Source organism: Alosa pseudoharengus, unplaced genomic scaffold (genome assembly GCF_046254945.1).
Source record: "Alosa pseudoharengus isolate Yale_2024_CS ecotype anadromous, Long Island Sound unplaced genomic scaffold, YU_APseudo_1.1 YU_APseudo_1.1_scf_23, whole genome shotgun sequence".
Taxonomy (NCBI): domain Eukaryota; kingdom Metazoa; phylum Chordata; class Actinopteri; order Clupeiformes; family Clupeidae; genus Alosa; species Alosa pseudoharengus.
In genome coordinates, this window is record NW_027468685.1 from 24,372,334 (window position 1) to 24,388,082 (window position 15,749).

At 47.2% G+C, this 15,749-nt stretch overlaps 1 protein-coding gene across 3 annotated transcripts in view; it reads right to left on the bottom strand.

The window, feature by feature from the left end:
• Positions 1-15,193, bottom strand: part of ptk2aa (protein tyrosine kinase 2aa) — a 58,166-nt gene extending 42,973 nt beyond the window's left edge. Inside the window, exons 1-3 of one of the 3 annotated variants that reach the window (XM_076302110.1) lie at positions 14,643-15,193; positions 6,328-6,557; positions 2,223-2,389 (exon numbers count right to left, since the gene is read on the bottom strand). In XM_076302110.1, the coding sequence (XP_076158225.1) occupies positions 2,223-2,389; positions 6,328-6,557; positions 14,643-14,772 (527 nt within the window). In that variant the 5' untranslated portion in view covers positions 14,773-15,193. Of the gene's footprint in view, positions 1-2,222; positions 2,390-6,327; positions 6,558-9,298; positions 9,721-14,642 lie in introns of those variants that run through there. The other 2 variants (XM_076302108.1, XM_076302109.1) reach the window with 2 other exon arrangements.
• Between the last annotated feature and the right edge of the window lie 556 nt (positions 15,194-15,749).

The following is a 15,749-nucleotide window of genomic DNA, read 5'->3' on the forward strand; positions in this document are numbered from 1 at the left end:
TTTTGGTAGTACAGAGAAATTAGACACTGGATGGCATACAACGGCGCAATTTTGTATGAGCAAAAGACGGTCCTGCCGCAATCCAAAACAAATACTGCGCAGCTGACAGAGCGGAGACCTCATCGGGAGATGGTGGTGAACTTAATCTTCCCATTGCAAGGCACCATGTCATCCCAAATGCCCCTAAATACATTAATCAATAAAAGACAGTTCTGCCTTGCAGCTAAATCGGAGATCCTTCACGCCAAAGGGGCCTTGGCAAGACATTCTAGGCGATATGAGATCCCTTCTCTTCCCTGCTCTTTCTGTTCAATTTCAACCTCCAGCATAGGAATTATTAGGGCAAATGCCTTCTTTTCCTCTTTTCATTTACTGTACAGTACGAACCCTGATCATGACTCATGATCGGTAAGGAACAAAACAATGGACAAAACACAAAGGCAGGAACAAACAGCAAATTGCTCTCATTCCCACAAGACATGCTGCATCCATTTCCACTGGGAGTTTAAGCGCTGTTTAAATCCTCACACTGTGTGGGTTTGCTTTTAGAGCGCTGTTTCATAACACACATATGGACAGCAACTGGAGATAAGCCTAAGCACAACCCTTCAAAAAAAGAGATGTCAGCCCTTTTTCTTTGAAAACAGATGAAGGTTCTAGAAGGCAGTCTGGAAGACAGTCTGACGGCAAGAGGCCATAGCAGCTTTAACAAGCCAGTGTGGCAAGAAGTGATTTCCGCATCCCACCTCTGTTCCTCAGGGATTAGAGATCGGCCTATTGTGCATTTTGTGAGTGTTAACCCCCCCGCCCCTCCTCCCCCAAAAAAGGCTTTTGCATTTTAACCCAATCAGGCTAGCTCTGTATCTGTTTGTGAGGCTGTGAGGGGATGGGGGAGGCTCAAAGGCACCCCACAAAGCCCCTCAAGCCTGGCATTAAGAGATGAGAGAGGTAGTTCCCAAACAGTCATTTCAGAGCTAAATGGAAAGACCCATTCATTTCGATTGAAAAAAAAAACAATGCTCTCAAATCCCATGATAGACCCTTGCTGCATTCAAACATGCCAGCTATGGAGACATGTGCTTTCTGCAGACATTTAGCAGGGGACTGAACAGTTAGCTCATGCATTGTCTCTCTTGGATGACCCATATGGTCTGCCTTGCCTGTAAAGCATGTGCAACACCAAGCAGAGAGAGATCATAAAAGTGAATAGTGAGATTAACAGTCAGTGACATCTGCCAACCAGGACTTCTGAAAAAAGTCTGTAGTCCATAAAACTAGGGTTGCATTGTTTGACACCCAGCCAACAGAGTGAAAGAGAGAAAAAGAGAGACGAAGGGGGGAGAAAGAGAGAAAGAAGAAGAGGAGAGACTTATACTGCCATCTGTGCAGCAGAGTATTGGAGTCTCTGGGGTTGTAACTCATCTACTCGATTGCCCCTTCCACCACGCCACCCCCTACCCAAGCCCGGGATGTTCCACCATTGCCATCAGTCCCACTAGGGTAGCGTTAGCTTTAGCAATGTCGCATTAGCTTTCTGATGGAAATCTCATGCATAAACATAAATGCAGTGCCCTAGTGCCTAGCAACTTAGCCCATTGTAATTCATTAGCATTCCTTTGTGGAGTCCTGAACTTCAGAAAATATTTAGCATCAGCATGCTAACATCACTTCAGCAGGCTCAGAGTATACCCCCCAGTGTTTGTTTTTGATCGACGTGCCCAGACAGGCACACAAAGTCCCCTAAAGTGTATGCATGCTCACATAACATACAAAACAAACACAATGCAAATATGCTGGCTGACTCAAAAGTCTGTCACTCAATCTCGCTAATCCTCGTCTCCTGACCGTTTCGGCATTAGACGTCTCAATCCATCCCCAGGGCAACCCCTGACGCGACACACAAGAAAACAAACAACAGGAGGCCTTCTCTCCTTCTACCTCCTACTACCCCAACTCTATGGTCCCACACAGATTTATTGCGCTAATACAGCTAAATAGCGTAGCCATGTGGGTCATGTGTTCCTGTGTCTTAACTCGTAGTGCAAGGTGCGAACACAAAGATCAAGGGTTCAATTCCCAGGGAGCACACGAGCTCAAACAAATGCAGAGCTGCAAAGCAAGTGAATGAATGTCCCGTCACCCATTTAGTCAATCAATCAAGATGATCTCAAGTTCACGCGTATTAATCACCACATCATGGGGGGTGCTGAGGAGAGACTCACCTCCACTCATCCTGAGGCCTGTTCTGCTCGTACTTCTCCCTCACGTGGGACACGCCCATGTCCGGGTGGAGCCAGTGCACCTCGCCTGACTGCACATGGCTGAGGCGCAGCCCGAAACAGGCCACACATTTCACCTTGTGGATGTCCACAATCTTCTGGATGATGCCCTGACGGAAAAAAAAGAAAGAGTGTTTAGCTGATTTGTATTCATTATCTGAATAAAATTACATTACATGTAACATAAGAAAGAACACAAACATAAAAATGGAAAAAGTCAACCCCAAAATCATAAAGGCCCTGAATGAACAACCACAGTACTAAATTTGCATCACACCTATCTAGAAAAAATAACATGCAAGTCACATTGGATAAGAGCATCAGTTAAATGACTAAATGTAAATACATTAGCAGCAAGAATAAGGGGGATATCAAAGATCCTTGATTACTGACCTCTGCTTTAACACTGTCTGATAAAATGGTGTAACTCAGTATGAAACAGATGAGTAAAACAGGGACATTATAAAATCAGACTGGGCATGTATTGTAGTGCCCTAATCTGCGCAGACAGGTAACACTCTGGCCACCCCGACTGATGTGCCTCTAGAGAGAGTGAGAGGGCAGCATTTTAGCACCTGTCAGCAGGAACAATACCATCACCCTGGCACATCGCTTTTGCCAACAGCGTCACCACGGAGGAGCCCGGATTGGCAACAGCGCAAGTCTTTGATGGGATTAAGAAGGCAGCATGGCAGAGTTGGCGCCGAAGGCCAGGGCAACGGCCCAATCAGATGGCCTACGGGGAGAATCTCACACGCTCCGGCAGGGCCACCCAGCGCCTCACATCTGTATTTGAGCGCGCGATCCCACATCACTATGTGCCAGACTGGAAGCTGGAGACAGACACAATATGCCTGAAACCTTTGTGAGATTACAGACCCACATGGAGAGCAAGGTGAAGGAATGGCATAGCTGGAATGGGGGGATGGTGGTGGTGTGTGTGTGTGGGGGGGGGGGTTGGGGTTTCTGGGGTTGAGTTGCCCATGGCTGTGTGCACACTGGACACAATTGGCAGTGGCAAGCCAGCCCAAACACTGCAGAAGTCTCTGCATATTTATGCCGCTGCTTTGGCGGCGAGGAGTATCCCCAAGGTCCAGAGATGGCCCAGTTTCCCTTTAATGGTGACTGCCCACGAACAGAGGAGCGCAGCGGCTGAGGTGGGGGATGGGTCATGATAAGTGGGTGGGGTTGTGTACAAGGGGAGAGATGTCTGTCTGATTCACATCTGAATGAGCAGGACGAGTACAAGGCAAAGGGGGCTAGGAATGCTGGATGCTACTCATAGTGTACCCACAGTCTACTCTCTAGTTCTTAGGGTTTAGAGCCTGCTTATGGCTGAGGTTGCACCAGAAGATTAGACTCCTGATTCTAGAATACAATACTGACTATGTTTTGCAGGTGTGACCTAGCTACCATCAGCTGTCTGTATTCCTTATATCTGCATATACCAAGTATGGCCTTTGGTCTTCAATAGCAGGATAACAGGATTTGTAAAAAAGAGAACTATTAAATGACATTTCACACAAAGTATCCCCTATAAAATAGTAAATGACTATCTCCACTTCAAAAAAAAAAAAGACATTAACATTTAGAGTAAATAAATAATGATACGACTTGAGAATTGCAGAGGGGGTAGAGATGAGTGTGTGGCAGTGGGCGACTTCCCTCAGGAGATTACGGACCAGGCCAATCCCCGAGCCGATCTGTTATCTGTTTTGCAGAGGAGCAGGTCATCTCCAAAGCCGCCATTAGAATGATTAAATATTGAGCAGGGCTTTGTCAACGCTTTAATGTCTGAGGAGCCTTGTCTGCTCCATTGTCACTATGTCGAGTGGACAGGGAACAGACCGCTAAGCTGCCAAAAGACCCCAAGACTAAGGACCACAGTGACCAAAACTAGGAGTTGAGAGTTTTACTAGCCTATCTGACAAATACAAACCAAATCCTTAGTTGGACTGAAATGAAAGATTATTATTCGTTTGCCACATCAACTAGTATTTCATCCAGCACAAAAACATATTATCAAACCAGATTGAGCTCAAAAACAGAATAGGAATACATTTTCCAAATGCACTCTTATGGAGTCAGCTTTAAGAAAACATCTCTGTGTAGGTGTCCTGGTAGCTCTTATGCCTCCAGAATCCACAACAAATCTATAACCTTGAACAAAAAATGCTTCGGCTCCAGTTCAAAAGAATGCACAGCTGGTTACATTCAGCTGACTTCCTTCTCTTCCCATTTTGCAACCAAACCCGAATCCTCTTTCAGAACCATTATCTACAGAGGGGTGTATGATTTGTTTCTGTCTTCAGAGCTTCCTTATGGCTTAATTGTAGGTGTGCGCTGCTGGGATAATTATTTGATTTGACATTCAATATGTTTTGTGCTGTGGGGAGACTGCTTTGGCATGTAACATGAATACAAATTTCCCCCTGCACAGGAAAGGAAACAATACTGAATTGGAAGGGCTCATCTTCCCAGATTTATTCCATTTATCCTCTCCCGCTGAGGGCTTGTGGCAAGACTTACACGAGTATTTGATCAATCCTGCATTGTGTTGTATGAATGCTTGCTAAGGGTACACATAAACAGCAATCTAAACACCCTTTCGGAGAAGATGACAGCACACATTATCACTTGTCAGAATTGTAGTGTCTATTTTTAAGGTCACAGACAACAATGCCACGGAAAAAACAGCAGTAAACCACCTCCTGGGACAGGCATGGGAAAAACAATATCTGATCTGGGAGCATGAGCAACCCTATACCCTCACCGGAGTATAAGATCCAATGCCGGAGCAGAGTGGCTTGACAGCTTAGCGCTGGGCAGCTCTGTAGTCTGACCCGCGACTGACCACATATTTTGTGCTAGCACTGGAGGGCTGCCAAATCTACTTTAACTAAGACTCTTCGGAAAAGCCTGATATGTAATGGAGTTAAACGCAACAAAGGCCTTTCGGGTCTTTCACACTCTCCTCTGTCCGTCCACTCCACTAACTGTCCCTTCAGTCGGTCAACAACGACAAAGAAACAGCCTCAGCACAAACGCCTCAATAGAAAACAGGATGCAGCCAGACAGTGGAATTACAGAGCTAGACCAAAAAATGCAGATGCCTATTAAAATGGATTTGATATTGGGAGGATTTCCGGGATATGCGAGACCTCTGTGGGGACGGTCTGGGAACGGCACGTTTATCCTCGGAGCGGATATCACACGGATCCCAGCAGTCCCTTCCTCTGAGCCCGTGGATCAATACGGCATCTGCTTCCCAACACACGAGACCTCCATCCATCTTTTCGACCTCGCGCGGAAATTGGAGACCAATAACGGCAATGAACTCAATACTTATGATGATTACCGTCAGCCAGTGGGGGAGAGGTATTCATTTTTTAGTGACCTGTTCTTCCTGAGTAAGCAAGACATGATACATTCAATGAAAGAAGTCAGCCATTGTTTAACATGTCACAACCGGAGGTAGACTGACTTCCTCTCTAAAAAGGCAGACTTCAGTGAGTATCAGTGTTTCAAAACACTGAATTAAGAGGATATTGTGGCATACACTTTAAAGTAAAGCTCTAAAACAACAGCACAATGAAAGACTTGCCACAATCTAAATCCATACAGTTCTCTTGCAGATACAATTCATTTTGTCCGCTCACCAATTAGGCAACAACTGGCTGGGGACTGATCTCTTCCTGTCTGTGCCAAAGCATGAATATCGACACACCAGGCACATTGACTGCACATCACTGCTCTCCTTACGCAACTCCGATCGATAGGAACATCCATGTACAGTGTCCAACAGTCAAGCGACTCAATCACGTCAATTATTCATGCCCTTTTGAGTGACTGCGTGCACTGTAGGAGTAAGTGGATGAGCGAGTGAGCGAGAGGGAGAGTGAGCGACTGAGCCTGAGTCTGGAAAATACACACATCAAGAGGCGCGCTTGACCTTTTCCCTTTTCACAGTTGACTGACCACCCCACCCGCCCCACACCCACCCCACCCCACCCGACACACACCCATGACGGTAATGGCCTCCTCTTACCCGGACGTCAGTGCCGTCCCCATGCCTGATGTTGCTGGACCATGTGCTGTGCTCACTGTTGTTCTCGAAGTGGTGGAAGACCTTGAGGACCCGGTCCGGCGCCGCTGGGGCACGCTCCGTCCCCGTGCTGAGGCGCGACTTGGCCCCCGCGGCCAGGGCGTGGTTCAGGTTAGGGTCCAGGTACGCCGCCGTCGCCATGCCTTTGTTGTGTGCTAGGTGTCTGTCATATTCTGCAGAGGAATCAGGTCGGGGATGGAGAGAGAGAGAGAGAGAGAGAGAGAGAGAGAGAGAGAGAGAGAGAGAGAGAGGGAGAGAGAGAGATGAAAGGTAAGTAGGGATATTTAATGCATAACACTTTACGGAGGAACAACTGTTCAAAACTGGCTTTCTCGGCAGCCTTCACACCTCTGTTTTCACGTGTGATTTGTGTCTCTGAGAAGGAGCGAATGGTGGATCACTGGATTTATAGCTGTGAAAGGCAGAATGTGGAAGGGATTTGAGGTGTGAAATTCTCATTTGTCCTTTCCACGATCACACCCGCTCTGAAGTGAGAATCGTCGACAAGGGGGGAAACCTATCCAAATATGATTTCACACATGAGAGAGAGAAAAACTAAAAAGAGAGAGAAAAAGAAAGAGAGAGAGAGAGAGAGACCAGAAGAGATGGAACATAGTGTGACCTAAAGATCAAAAGGTTGCCCTGCTCATCTGCACCGTCTCCTTGTGAACCTGAGCCCAAGGAATCTGTCACGGAGTCAAGTCTCCCTCAGAGCAGTTGCTCAGAGTGGCTCAAACATGCATTAAAAAAGCAGTATTATGCACGGTGTAGCGTACAACACAAAACCAATCACAACTGCCGTTTGATCTTTGCACCCCTTTGCATGTGATATGGTCATGACAGGCAGAAGCCCGGAATGCTAGTCCAACCACATCCAAAGGGTCCCTTTGTGCGAAAACACTGTTTGAAATACACAAAAAAAATGGTGACAACATAACAGGGATCAAGTCCGCAGCTTAAGAGGCCAGTGTTTGACGGGGTCCTGATGCACCGACGCCAGTCTAAGACTCTGGGGTGAGAACGCGCTTGAATCCAAAGGGAGGGAGAGCGGAGGGTAAAAATAAACCCAGCCTCATTTCTTTAGTCAGCACTACTCATTTTCATGGGGCTCGCTGGCTCCAGAGGCGTCAGAAGTTAAGGGGCGATAGTGCGTGTGCTCTGGGGAGAGGGAAAGTGCTGTGAGGAGAAAGCCTTCGTTTTACTAGATATGGACATAAACCCGCTCCACACACTCCCAATTAGTGGCCAGTGAGGAACCAGAGGCCTTTCACCACTAAAGCCTCCTAAAGTTCCAGAAAAAAGGGAATTACAGTGGATGTGGCATGGTTTACGTCGTCACAGATAACAATTCTTCCGTGCTGGAAGTGTCCAGACTAACGGCCTGCAACTGGTAGCAAGGAGCGATAAATAGATATTATATATACTGTATATGAATACTTGTCATCGCCAATGGTGTCTGCTGCTCAATTACTTGTGATAATGTGCACCCGATTGGGTCTGTCAACAAGTGCATATCTTCAGCCTGGCTGATAACTGCAGGATGGGAGCAGGGGGACATGGCTGGACAGGGCAGGGTAGGGGCAGCCCGTCAGATGTCCTGCCAGGATCAGAGCGCCAATTCGGGGCCCAGCCGCTCCCCCTCGAGAGGGGTCCTTCCGGAGTCAGTGAGCTGCATACCTCCTGGTCATCTGCACCCCCCCCCACACACACACACACAGACCACCCGCCCCTTCTGCCATCGAGCTTGTTTGTTTGCTCAAGCCATTACAGAGCCAGATTAGACGCATTTCTGTAGCCAGTGCACACGCCCCTGTGGGGCCTCGCGCTCGCTAATGCTAACAGTAACGGGAGAGCCCAGACACATGAACCACCCAGTGGAGCAGTGCTGGACTGAATAAGCCCTACAGGCCAACACTGCCAACTGGTTCAATATCTCAATTAGTCACAAACACTTTAGCTTGCTTGCTTTTTCTATCCTAAATATAATTATGACACTATTAACAAATTGAGTTAAATTGAGATACCCTTCTTCATAGTATGATGTGACAAATTCTCTGAATACACAACCGAGTGTGGAGGATGACCCCCCAAGAATAGTCTGATAAATAAATTTTGTATTTTATTCACAAGTCTTAAAGTTCCACAATCCAAAATAATGTGAACTAAAAAGTGAAACTGAAGTTTGCACTGAGGACAGTCTGATGACCGAAAAACGCTTTGCACATGACCGGGGAGCACTGAGCACTTTGGACTTTATTCTTTGATGAAATTAACTTTCTGTATCTTTGCATCAGCTACTACTGGTGTGCGAGTTCTCTTTTGGATTGTGGTATTTTATTCACAAAACATTTTATATAGATTAGCATTTAGCAATCTCTGGTAATTCCAATGGACACATGATTTTAGTATACCAAGATTAGCAATCACACAGACACACAAAGCTTTTTATACTCAACACTGTCCACATTAGCTTTTCACAACCCAACTTAACTGAGACGGCCCTTTGTCCCAATGCAGCCTGATGTGAACGCTCTGAGATGATTGCTAAGCTGTGAAAGGTCCCAAATTGTGCCGTATGAACATGTTACAGTGCGGTCACTGTAAAAGTCGAGCCTGCCCTTTCCGCTCATAAACACGGCACTCATGAGTCGGGCAACAGGACATCAAAGCCCCCACGTATTATTATGAGCACAGAGAACACCACCACACCCACTTGACCACACTAAGCACACAACATCATGAGACAGCCTTCAAAAGGCCATTCAGATACAGAGCTAAAGACAAAACACGACTGCACAGAATGATAAGACACTCCCGGTCTTTTTCAATAGAAATGAAAGCAAGAGGCAATGAGAAGGCAACATAATGTAACGAGAGAACCTGACTACTACTTGTCTTGACAAAGTTCTCCTACCTTTGAGCATGAAGGGCCAGCAAACGCATGGCACTTTGGAATGTCGTGGGGAGAAGCAGCCGTAGCCTTCTGAATACATAGGATGAGTGTACCCAGAAACAGAAGAAGACGACAAGGAGCGACGTACAACTTCTCCTGAGGCAGTCGGAGCCAATGTCGCAGCTGTCAGACTCATGTAGTCCTCATGGGGTGTTCTGTCTGGGGTTTAGACAGCAGCCCAAAAAAAAGTCCCTTTCTTGACCGTCTTCTCTGTCTCTCCTTTTCTATGTCTCTCTCCTTTCTTTCTCTCTTGGACAGACATACACACCTCTTTCCTCTGACACACGTCATGTCCTGTCTATCACAATGCCCGTCGACAATGCGAGTTCGGGTACTGAGTCACGCACAGGTTCCATGGAGCGGCAGCGGCGGCCTTGTTCTCCTCTCTCCCCCATTTCCTCTACTCAGCCTCCCAGGTATTTGGGGAGGGAGTGGCCCACCAAGGGATAAGGCCTGTGATTGGCCATCTGGCGTAAGTAGCGGAAAACCCTGAGAGCGCCGATTGGTCGACTGAAGGTGTAAACAAGCCCAGCATGGCTTAGTGGGAACAGGGCCAATGTAAACAGCCACAGGGTGGGTCCTACCCAGCTAACTTCTCCACTTATTGAATGTTAACCCTTGAATAGCTATGTATGTATGCCATGTACATTTCAGAGACAAAATGAAAAAAAAAAAGGAAACTAAAAAAAAAATCCTCACAGAGTTAATTGTGAGAGCTCTTAAAATCCATCAGTGTCGCTTAAAAAATTGATAACCAGAAAATGAGCTCATTACATGAAAGCCATTAATACTCAATTTAATGAGGTACAAATCTGGCTTTGCGAAGACATTCCACAGTAGTCTCCCCCTGTGGTGATCACATACCACAGTCTCTGTGTTGGACCACAGTAGGACTTCAATTCATACAAATTATTTTCTTTAGACAAAAGTTTCTTTGAGACACACAGCTGACATCTAAGACTACAAGATATCTCTGCTTGAGGGTCCAGTGTCCAGTGTTAGGACACAGTGTTCACACTGAAGAGAGACTCGAGTGCCTTTTTCAAGGGGGCTAAAGTAAACGGCCGAATTTGCGAAGACAAAAGAGCTATTTTTATCAGGAGAAGCACAGAATCCCTGTGCAGGAAACTCAGGAAGCTGGACAATACTAACCGTCTGAGCCCTGTCAGATCAATGCTGAAGCACGCCCAACTGCCAGCAGCCCCAAACATTATGAGGCTCAGGAAAGACATTAAAAGGGGCTTGGCCTGTGTGCAACAGGAATTAGACTTATTCAGCAGGAATGCTCACAGCAAGGGGAAGAATGCACACATTGGGATAAAAATTATCATTCTTGAATCTCTATGTCTGCACTTCATTCATCTCCCTCTCCAGTATGTGTGCAGTGGTGCATTTAGGAGAAGATGACATGGCAGTCAGGCTGATAGCAAAAAATCTATGGATGTAGTTAACCTATATATAATATATTTTTCATGAGAAAAAGCTAAATTAATGGCACCCAGGATGCCATGCACAGCAGTAAAGGCCAGAGGGCAGTTGTGGGTGTTCCTCAAGAAGAGAAATTTCACGTCGGATGGCACTCATCTTGTGGCGTCTCCTTTCTGTGTGGCTGCTGGGTAACCATGGCGGCACACAAAAGAAGCTCTCTGTGTCCAGTGATAAAAAAGAGGCATCAGTGAGGAAAGACATGGCACCCTGACAGAACACAGTGGAGCCAAAAAAAAAAAAAAAAAAGATTCAGACAGGCACAAGCTGGACAGCCCAGAGTGCTGAGAGAGCAGGATGAGAACCATTGGTCTGAACAAAAAATAATATGGGGGTGGGGGTGTGTGGGGAGGTGTCATCAATAAATGTCTCTAGCAGAGCAGCAGAACAAGGATATTGTCACTCAATCGTGTTTGCTGGGTCAGAGAAGAATAGGTTATGTTATGTCACAGAACAGAATCCTGCGTTGCCCTCAATCACCCATGTTTCTCCAATACCCACAGATCATCTGGTCAGCAACGACAACACACAGTATTGGTTTTAAGCCTGGGGCCTGGGTGAGAGCCATTTGTGCGTGCGTGCGTGTGTGTGTGTGTGTGTGTGTGTGTGTGTGTGTGTGTGTGTGTGTGTGTGTGTGTGTGTGTGTGTGTGTGTGTGTGTACATGTGTCTATATGTACAGTATGAGCATGCATGTTGTCAGTTAATGTGTAATGTGCATTCAGTACATACTGTGTTTGTGTGGCTGTGTGCTCAACACGCTGAGACTGTATTTTGTCACCAAGGGGTGAGGGTGGTGGGCTTATATAATCTCCACTAGGACAATGTTCTGGCTGCCAGTCAAACAGCCTACCAGCCGACCACATCCATTCCTCGGGCCAGATTAGCCATTTTCCCACCTGACAAAGTATTCGACCTCGCACCTCGGGTGAACCCGTGTTTGCATAAACCACGCCGCAGGAGGAGGAGACTCACCGCTGCGAAATAAAACTTGCAGATTTATTGAAATTTATTTAGGGAGGGATTTGGCTCTCGGCGTCAAGTTGCCAAGTAGGCTACAGCCTGGGAGGCTTGGGGGAGAAAGAGAGAGAAAAAAAAAAACTTTGGGAATCGCTGCACAAAACAAGAGCTATTCTATTCATGAGCAAGCATGGGGAAGAGCCAGGCTGTGGCCCACACTAGGTGATTGCTGCCGTGATACAAAACACTGGTAGAGCGAGGGACAGGAAGACAGGAAGACAGGAAGTGATCACTTATAACTGGCGTTGATTGTTTTCGATTCTGTTCTAGCCTTTGTTTGTCCTTGCTTGGGGGAAGTAGTTGAGATGATGTAAACTCCCATGCCTTAGTCTGGCTACTGTACTACACAATGTTGAGCTGTTCACAAAGGCAGGGCTGGGCTAGGCATCTACAAACATCTAGACCTCTACACAAACATCCACCTGACAGAACCACTTAGTGCAATTACTTGAGGAGATATTTTCATGATCACGCAGGGATGGAGTGGGGGGTGGTGGCCTTAAAAACATTAACATATAGAAACATATCAGGCCTTTTAAGCCGCTTTAACCAATCTGCTGCCTGCATCAGGCCTTGTGAGCCTTGTGGCGGCTTATCTTTTCAGGAAACGGTGATTTGTACACTGGTGAAACATGGGCCCTCCGGCTCCCATAGATCACAGCATGACAGGGCCAGGCCACGCTGCCAAGACCAGAGAGCACTCACACACTCACACACACACACACACACACACACACACACACACACACACACACACACACACACACAAGGGCTACGTGCTCGGAAAAGAGATCCACCCAACAATCTTCACTCTTCCTTTTGCACCATCTTTAACAAGCTCTGGCACAGGAATGCGTAAACAGTGCCATTAGCCACCATCTAGAACCTGTGGACTTAGGCTCCCCCTATCAAATACGATTCAGCAATCTGGCATAGAGTATCTAGTTATGTAGTCTTCACTGCACTATAGTATCATGGTTCCCATTACAGCATGGATTTAATAGGTTCCATTACCAAATGAGGCCATGTTTGAGTGACTTCTTGGTGTCGGGTTAAACCAAGAGATCCTGGGTCACTCCCGAGTGACTCCTGACGAAACATCGGAGTAGCGAGACCATTAAACATGACCAGGTTCGAGTTGGCGGCGAGAACCTGGCCCTGATGTCGAAATATCAGGCATAAATCATTGAAATCTCCCAGTGGGCTGGGGTCCATTAGCAGGAACGCTGATTGTGTGTGTGTGTGTGTGTGTGTGTGTGTGTGTGTGTGTGTGTGTCTCTTGGGATTCACTCCACTGCTGTGAAAACAGCACGGCCTAATCTCTGGATCTGCTGCATTAAGAAAGGCACTGCAACCTGAGCGGGATATATAGAGAGGGTCTGGATGGCTGAGCTATATGCAACCCCAACATAGCCTAAGCCTTAACCAGATACACCCACACACACACACACACACACACATTTACATATAAGGGGTCCCTCTTAATGCTCTTATTAAGAATTAAGCTATCACATAAATGCTTGGTTTCTGACCCTTATATATAAATAAATACAGCTTTCTTTATGACCGTCTGAAATCTTTGCTGCAGATGTTATGACAACGGATGTCTGCATGTCCTCATGTTCCCTCAACTACAGAAGATGACAGGCGCCCAAGAGAGCAAGGTGAGGGGGAATGCAGCACTGCATCACCCAGGTGCGTCTAAGCCCACTAACAAGCAGCCGACCTAACGAGCCAAAGGAAGCAGCTCAGCACAGGGTGACAAACTGTCTTGGTTTCCGACAGCGCAGCAGACTGTGAGCCTCTGACTCATCCATTTATTCAAATAAATAAAAGGTCCCAAACAAATATGCTTCAGAACAGACCTCAGATAGCAGCATGCTTCAACAATTCTGCCCGGTTTCTAAAAGGGGCCTTTCTCTATAGGATCAAGGTCATTTGTTTTCAGTTGTCGTAAAAACCAGAGAAGCAGGTGCACCTGCCTGAGGTAAAAGCTGAATCTAGGCCTGTGATTGGTCAGTCCGAGGGCACTAAATCAATGCAGACAAGTGTGAAAGTAAGCATACAAAACCAAATCACATGCACACACAAGCACAGTCGCTGAGCCAGACATTTTACACGTTAAGAAAATGAATGCGCACAGATGGTGAAATGTCTTCAGCACGATTGATTTACAAATCTCCCTCCCTCTCTCCCTCTCTCACACATACACATTGCAAATCGCATGGGCTACAAACACCTTCAGCTAAGCTGAAGCAAAAACCTTTCGCACCATCATTAAAAACGTAAGGATTACAACAACCTGTCAAAACTAAGCCACTGGTGAGCTGTAGGACACTGATCTGTGATCAGTAATGAAAAGTGTCACGGCAGTGTAGATGAGCTAATGAGTCTCAGCATCACCCTGAGTCGTCCGTCAGGAGAAGCCTACATCACCCCACACACACTGCCATTGAGAGCCATAATACTGAGCATCAACACTGACACACTGATACTGCATAACGGTGAAGAGAGGGCACGCAAACTACAGACATGATGCCGCACACATGAACAGGAGGAGATGAAGAGCGATGAGGAAGACGAGAAAAAGGATAGAGAGTCTAAGTCCATAGCACGAGGGTCATAACATGAGGAAACGTGTTGGGGAACAGATGAAGGGGGAAAAGTTCAAAAGAACAGGATAAGCAAATAAAGATAGGTGGAGGGGTAGATTATAGAAGAGAAGAGGATGGGGGGGGAAAAAGAAAGGAAGAAATGGAAGAGATGTGGGAGGAGGAGAGTGGGGGGTGAGCGCACGGGTACCTCTGGCCCAGCACATGGGGAAGGGGCTGCAGCCCAGGGATTCCATGCGGCCGGCCGGCTGTCTCTCCGCTCCTGGTGCCGGCGCCGGCGCTGCTGGCCAGCATCCAGCAGCGCTCTCACAGAAACGCATAGGAGCGACACACACACACACACACTCTCTCTCTCTCTCTCTCACACACACACACACACACACACACACACACACACACTACTGCTGCACACTGCTCCTCAAAAGACCAGTCCGTGAATCCACTCAAGCTGAGGTACAAGTCCTATTCCGTGATGCAGCGTGACCACAACTCCTGCTGTAGAGGCTCCATTGACAAACGTTTTCCCAAACACTGAGCAGGTTCCTGTGGGCGCTAGTCCGTCTGCAGGGAGGTCCAGTGGGGTGGTGGAGTGGTGCGGCGCGTGGTCAAGCCCGTTAGAGAGCCACGGAGGGAGAGGGAGAGCAGCGGCTGGGAATAAGCCTCAATGCAAGCCTTGCCCCGGAATATTAATCCTGCCCCGGCACCCGGCAACCACAGCACTCTCTGACACCCAACCCTTTCTCTCCCTCTCCCTCTCTCTCTCTCTCCCCCCTCTTCCTCCTCTCTCCCTCCCTCTGTCCCACTACAGTGCAGAGATCAGCTAGGCCACTGGACGAAGCATGCAACAGGAGAGCATGAGCGCATGAGACGGGGTCAGCAAGCGAGCGAGCGAGCGAGCGAGGCGAGCAGAAAATGAGAAGGCGAGAGCAGGAACAAAAAAAAGTGTGAGGTAGAGAAACAACAGAGGCAGGGCCAAACAAAATGTGAAAGAAGAGAACAAACAGCGAAGCCTGGAAGCAATTTCACACAGAGACACTTTTGAGCGCATGCAACTGCACAGAGACAGCCAATGAGAAAAGCACCACAGAAGGGGAACAAACAAACAAACAAACAAACAAACAAACAAACAAACGCACCGGCAGAAAAACAACTCAGGAGAGTGTAAGTGAATACAAATGCATGCACTGGCTTAGCAGCAGGAAAAGAGACAGCAGGTTAGTAGTGGAGGCAAAGCAGAGGATGAGCAGAGGAAGGAGAAGAGTGAGGAGAGCACATGTGCACTAAAGCCCGCACACAT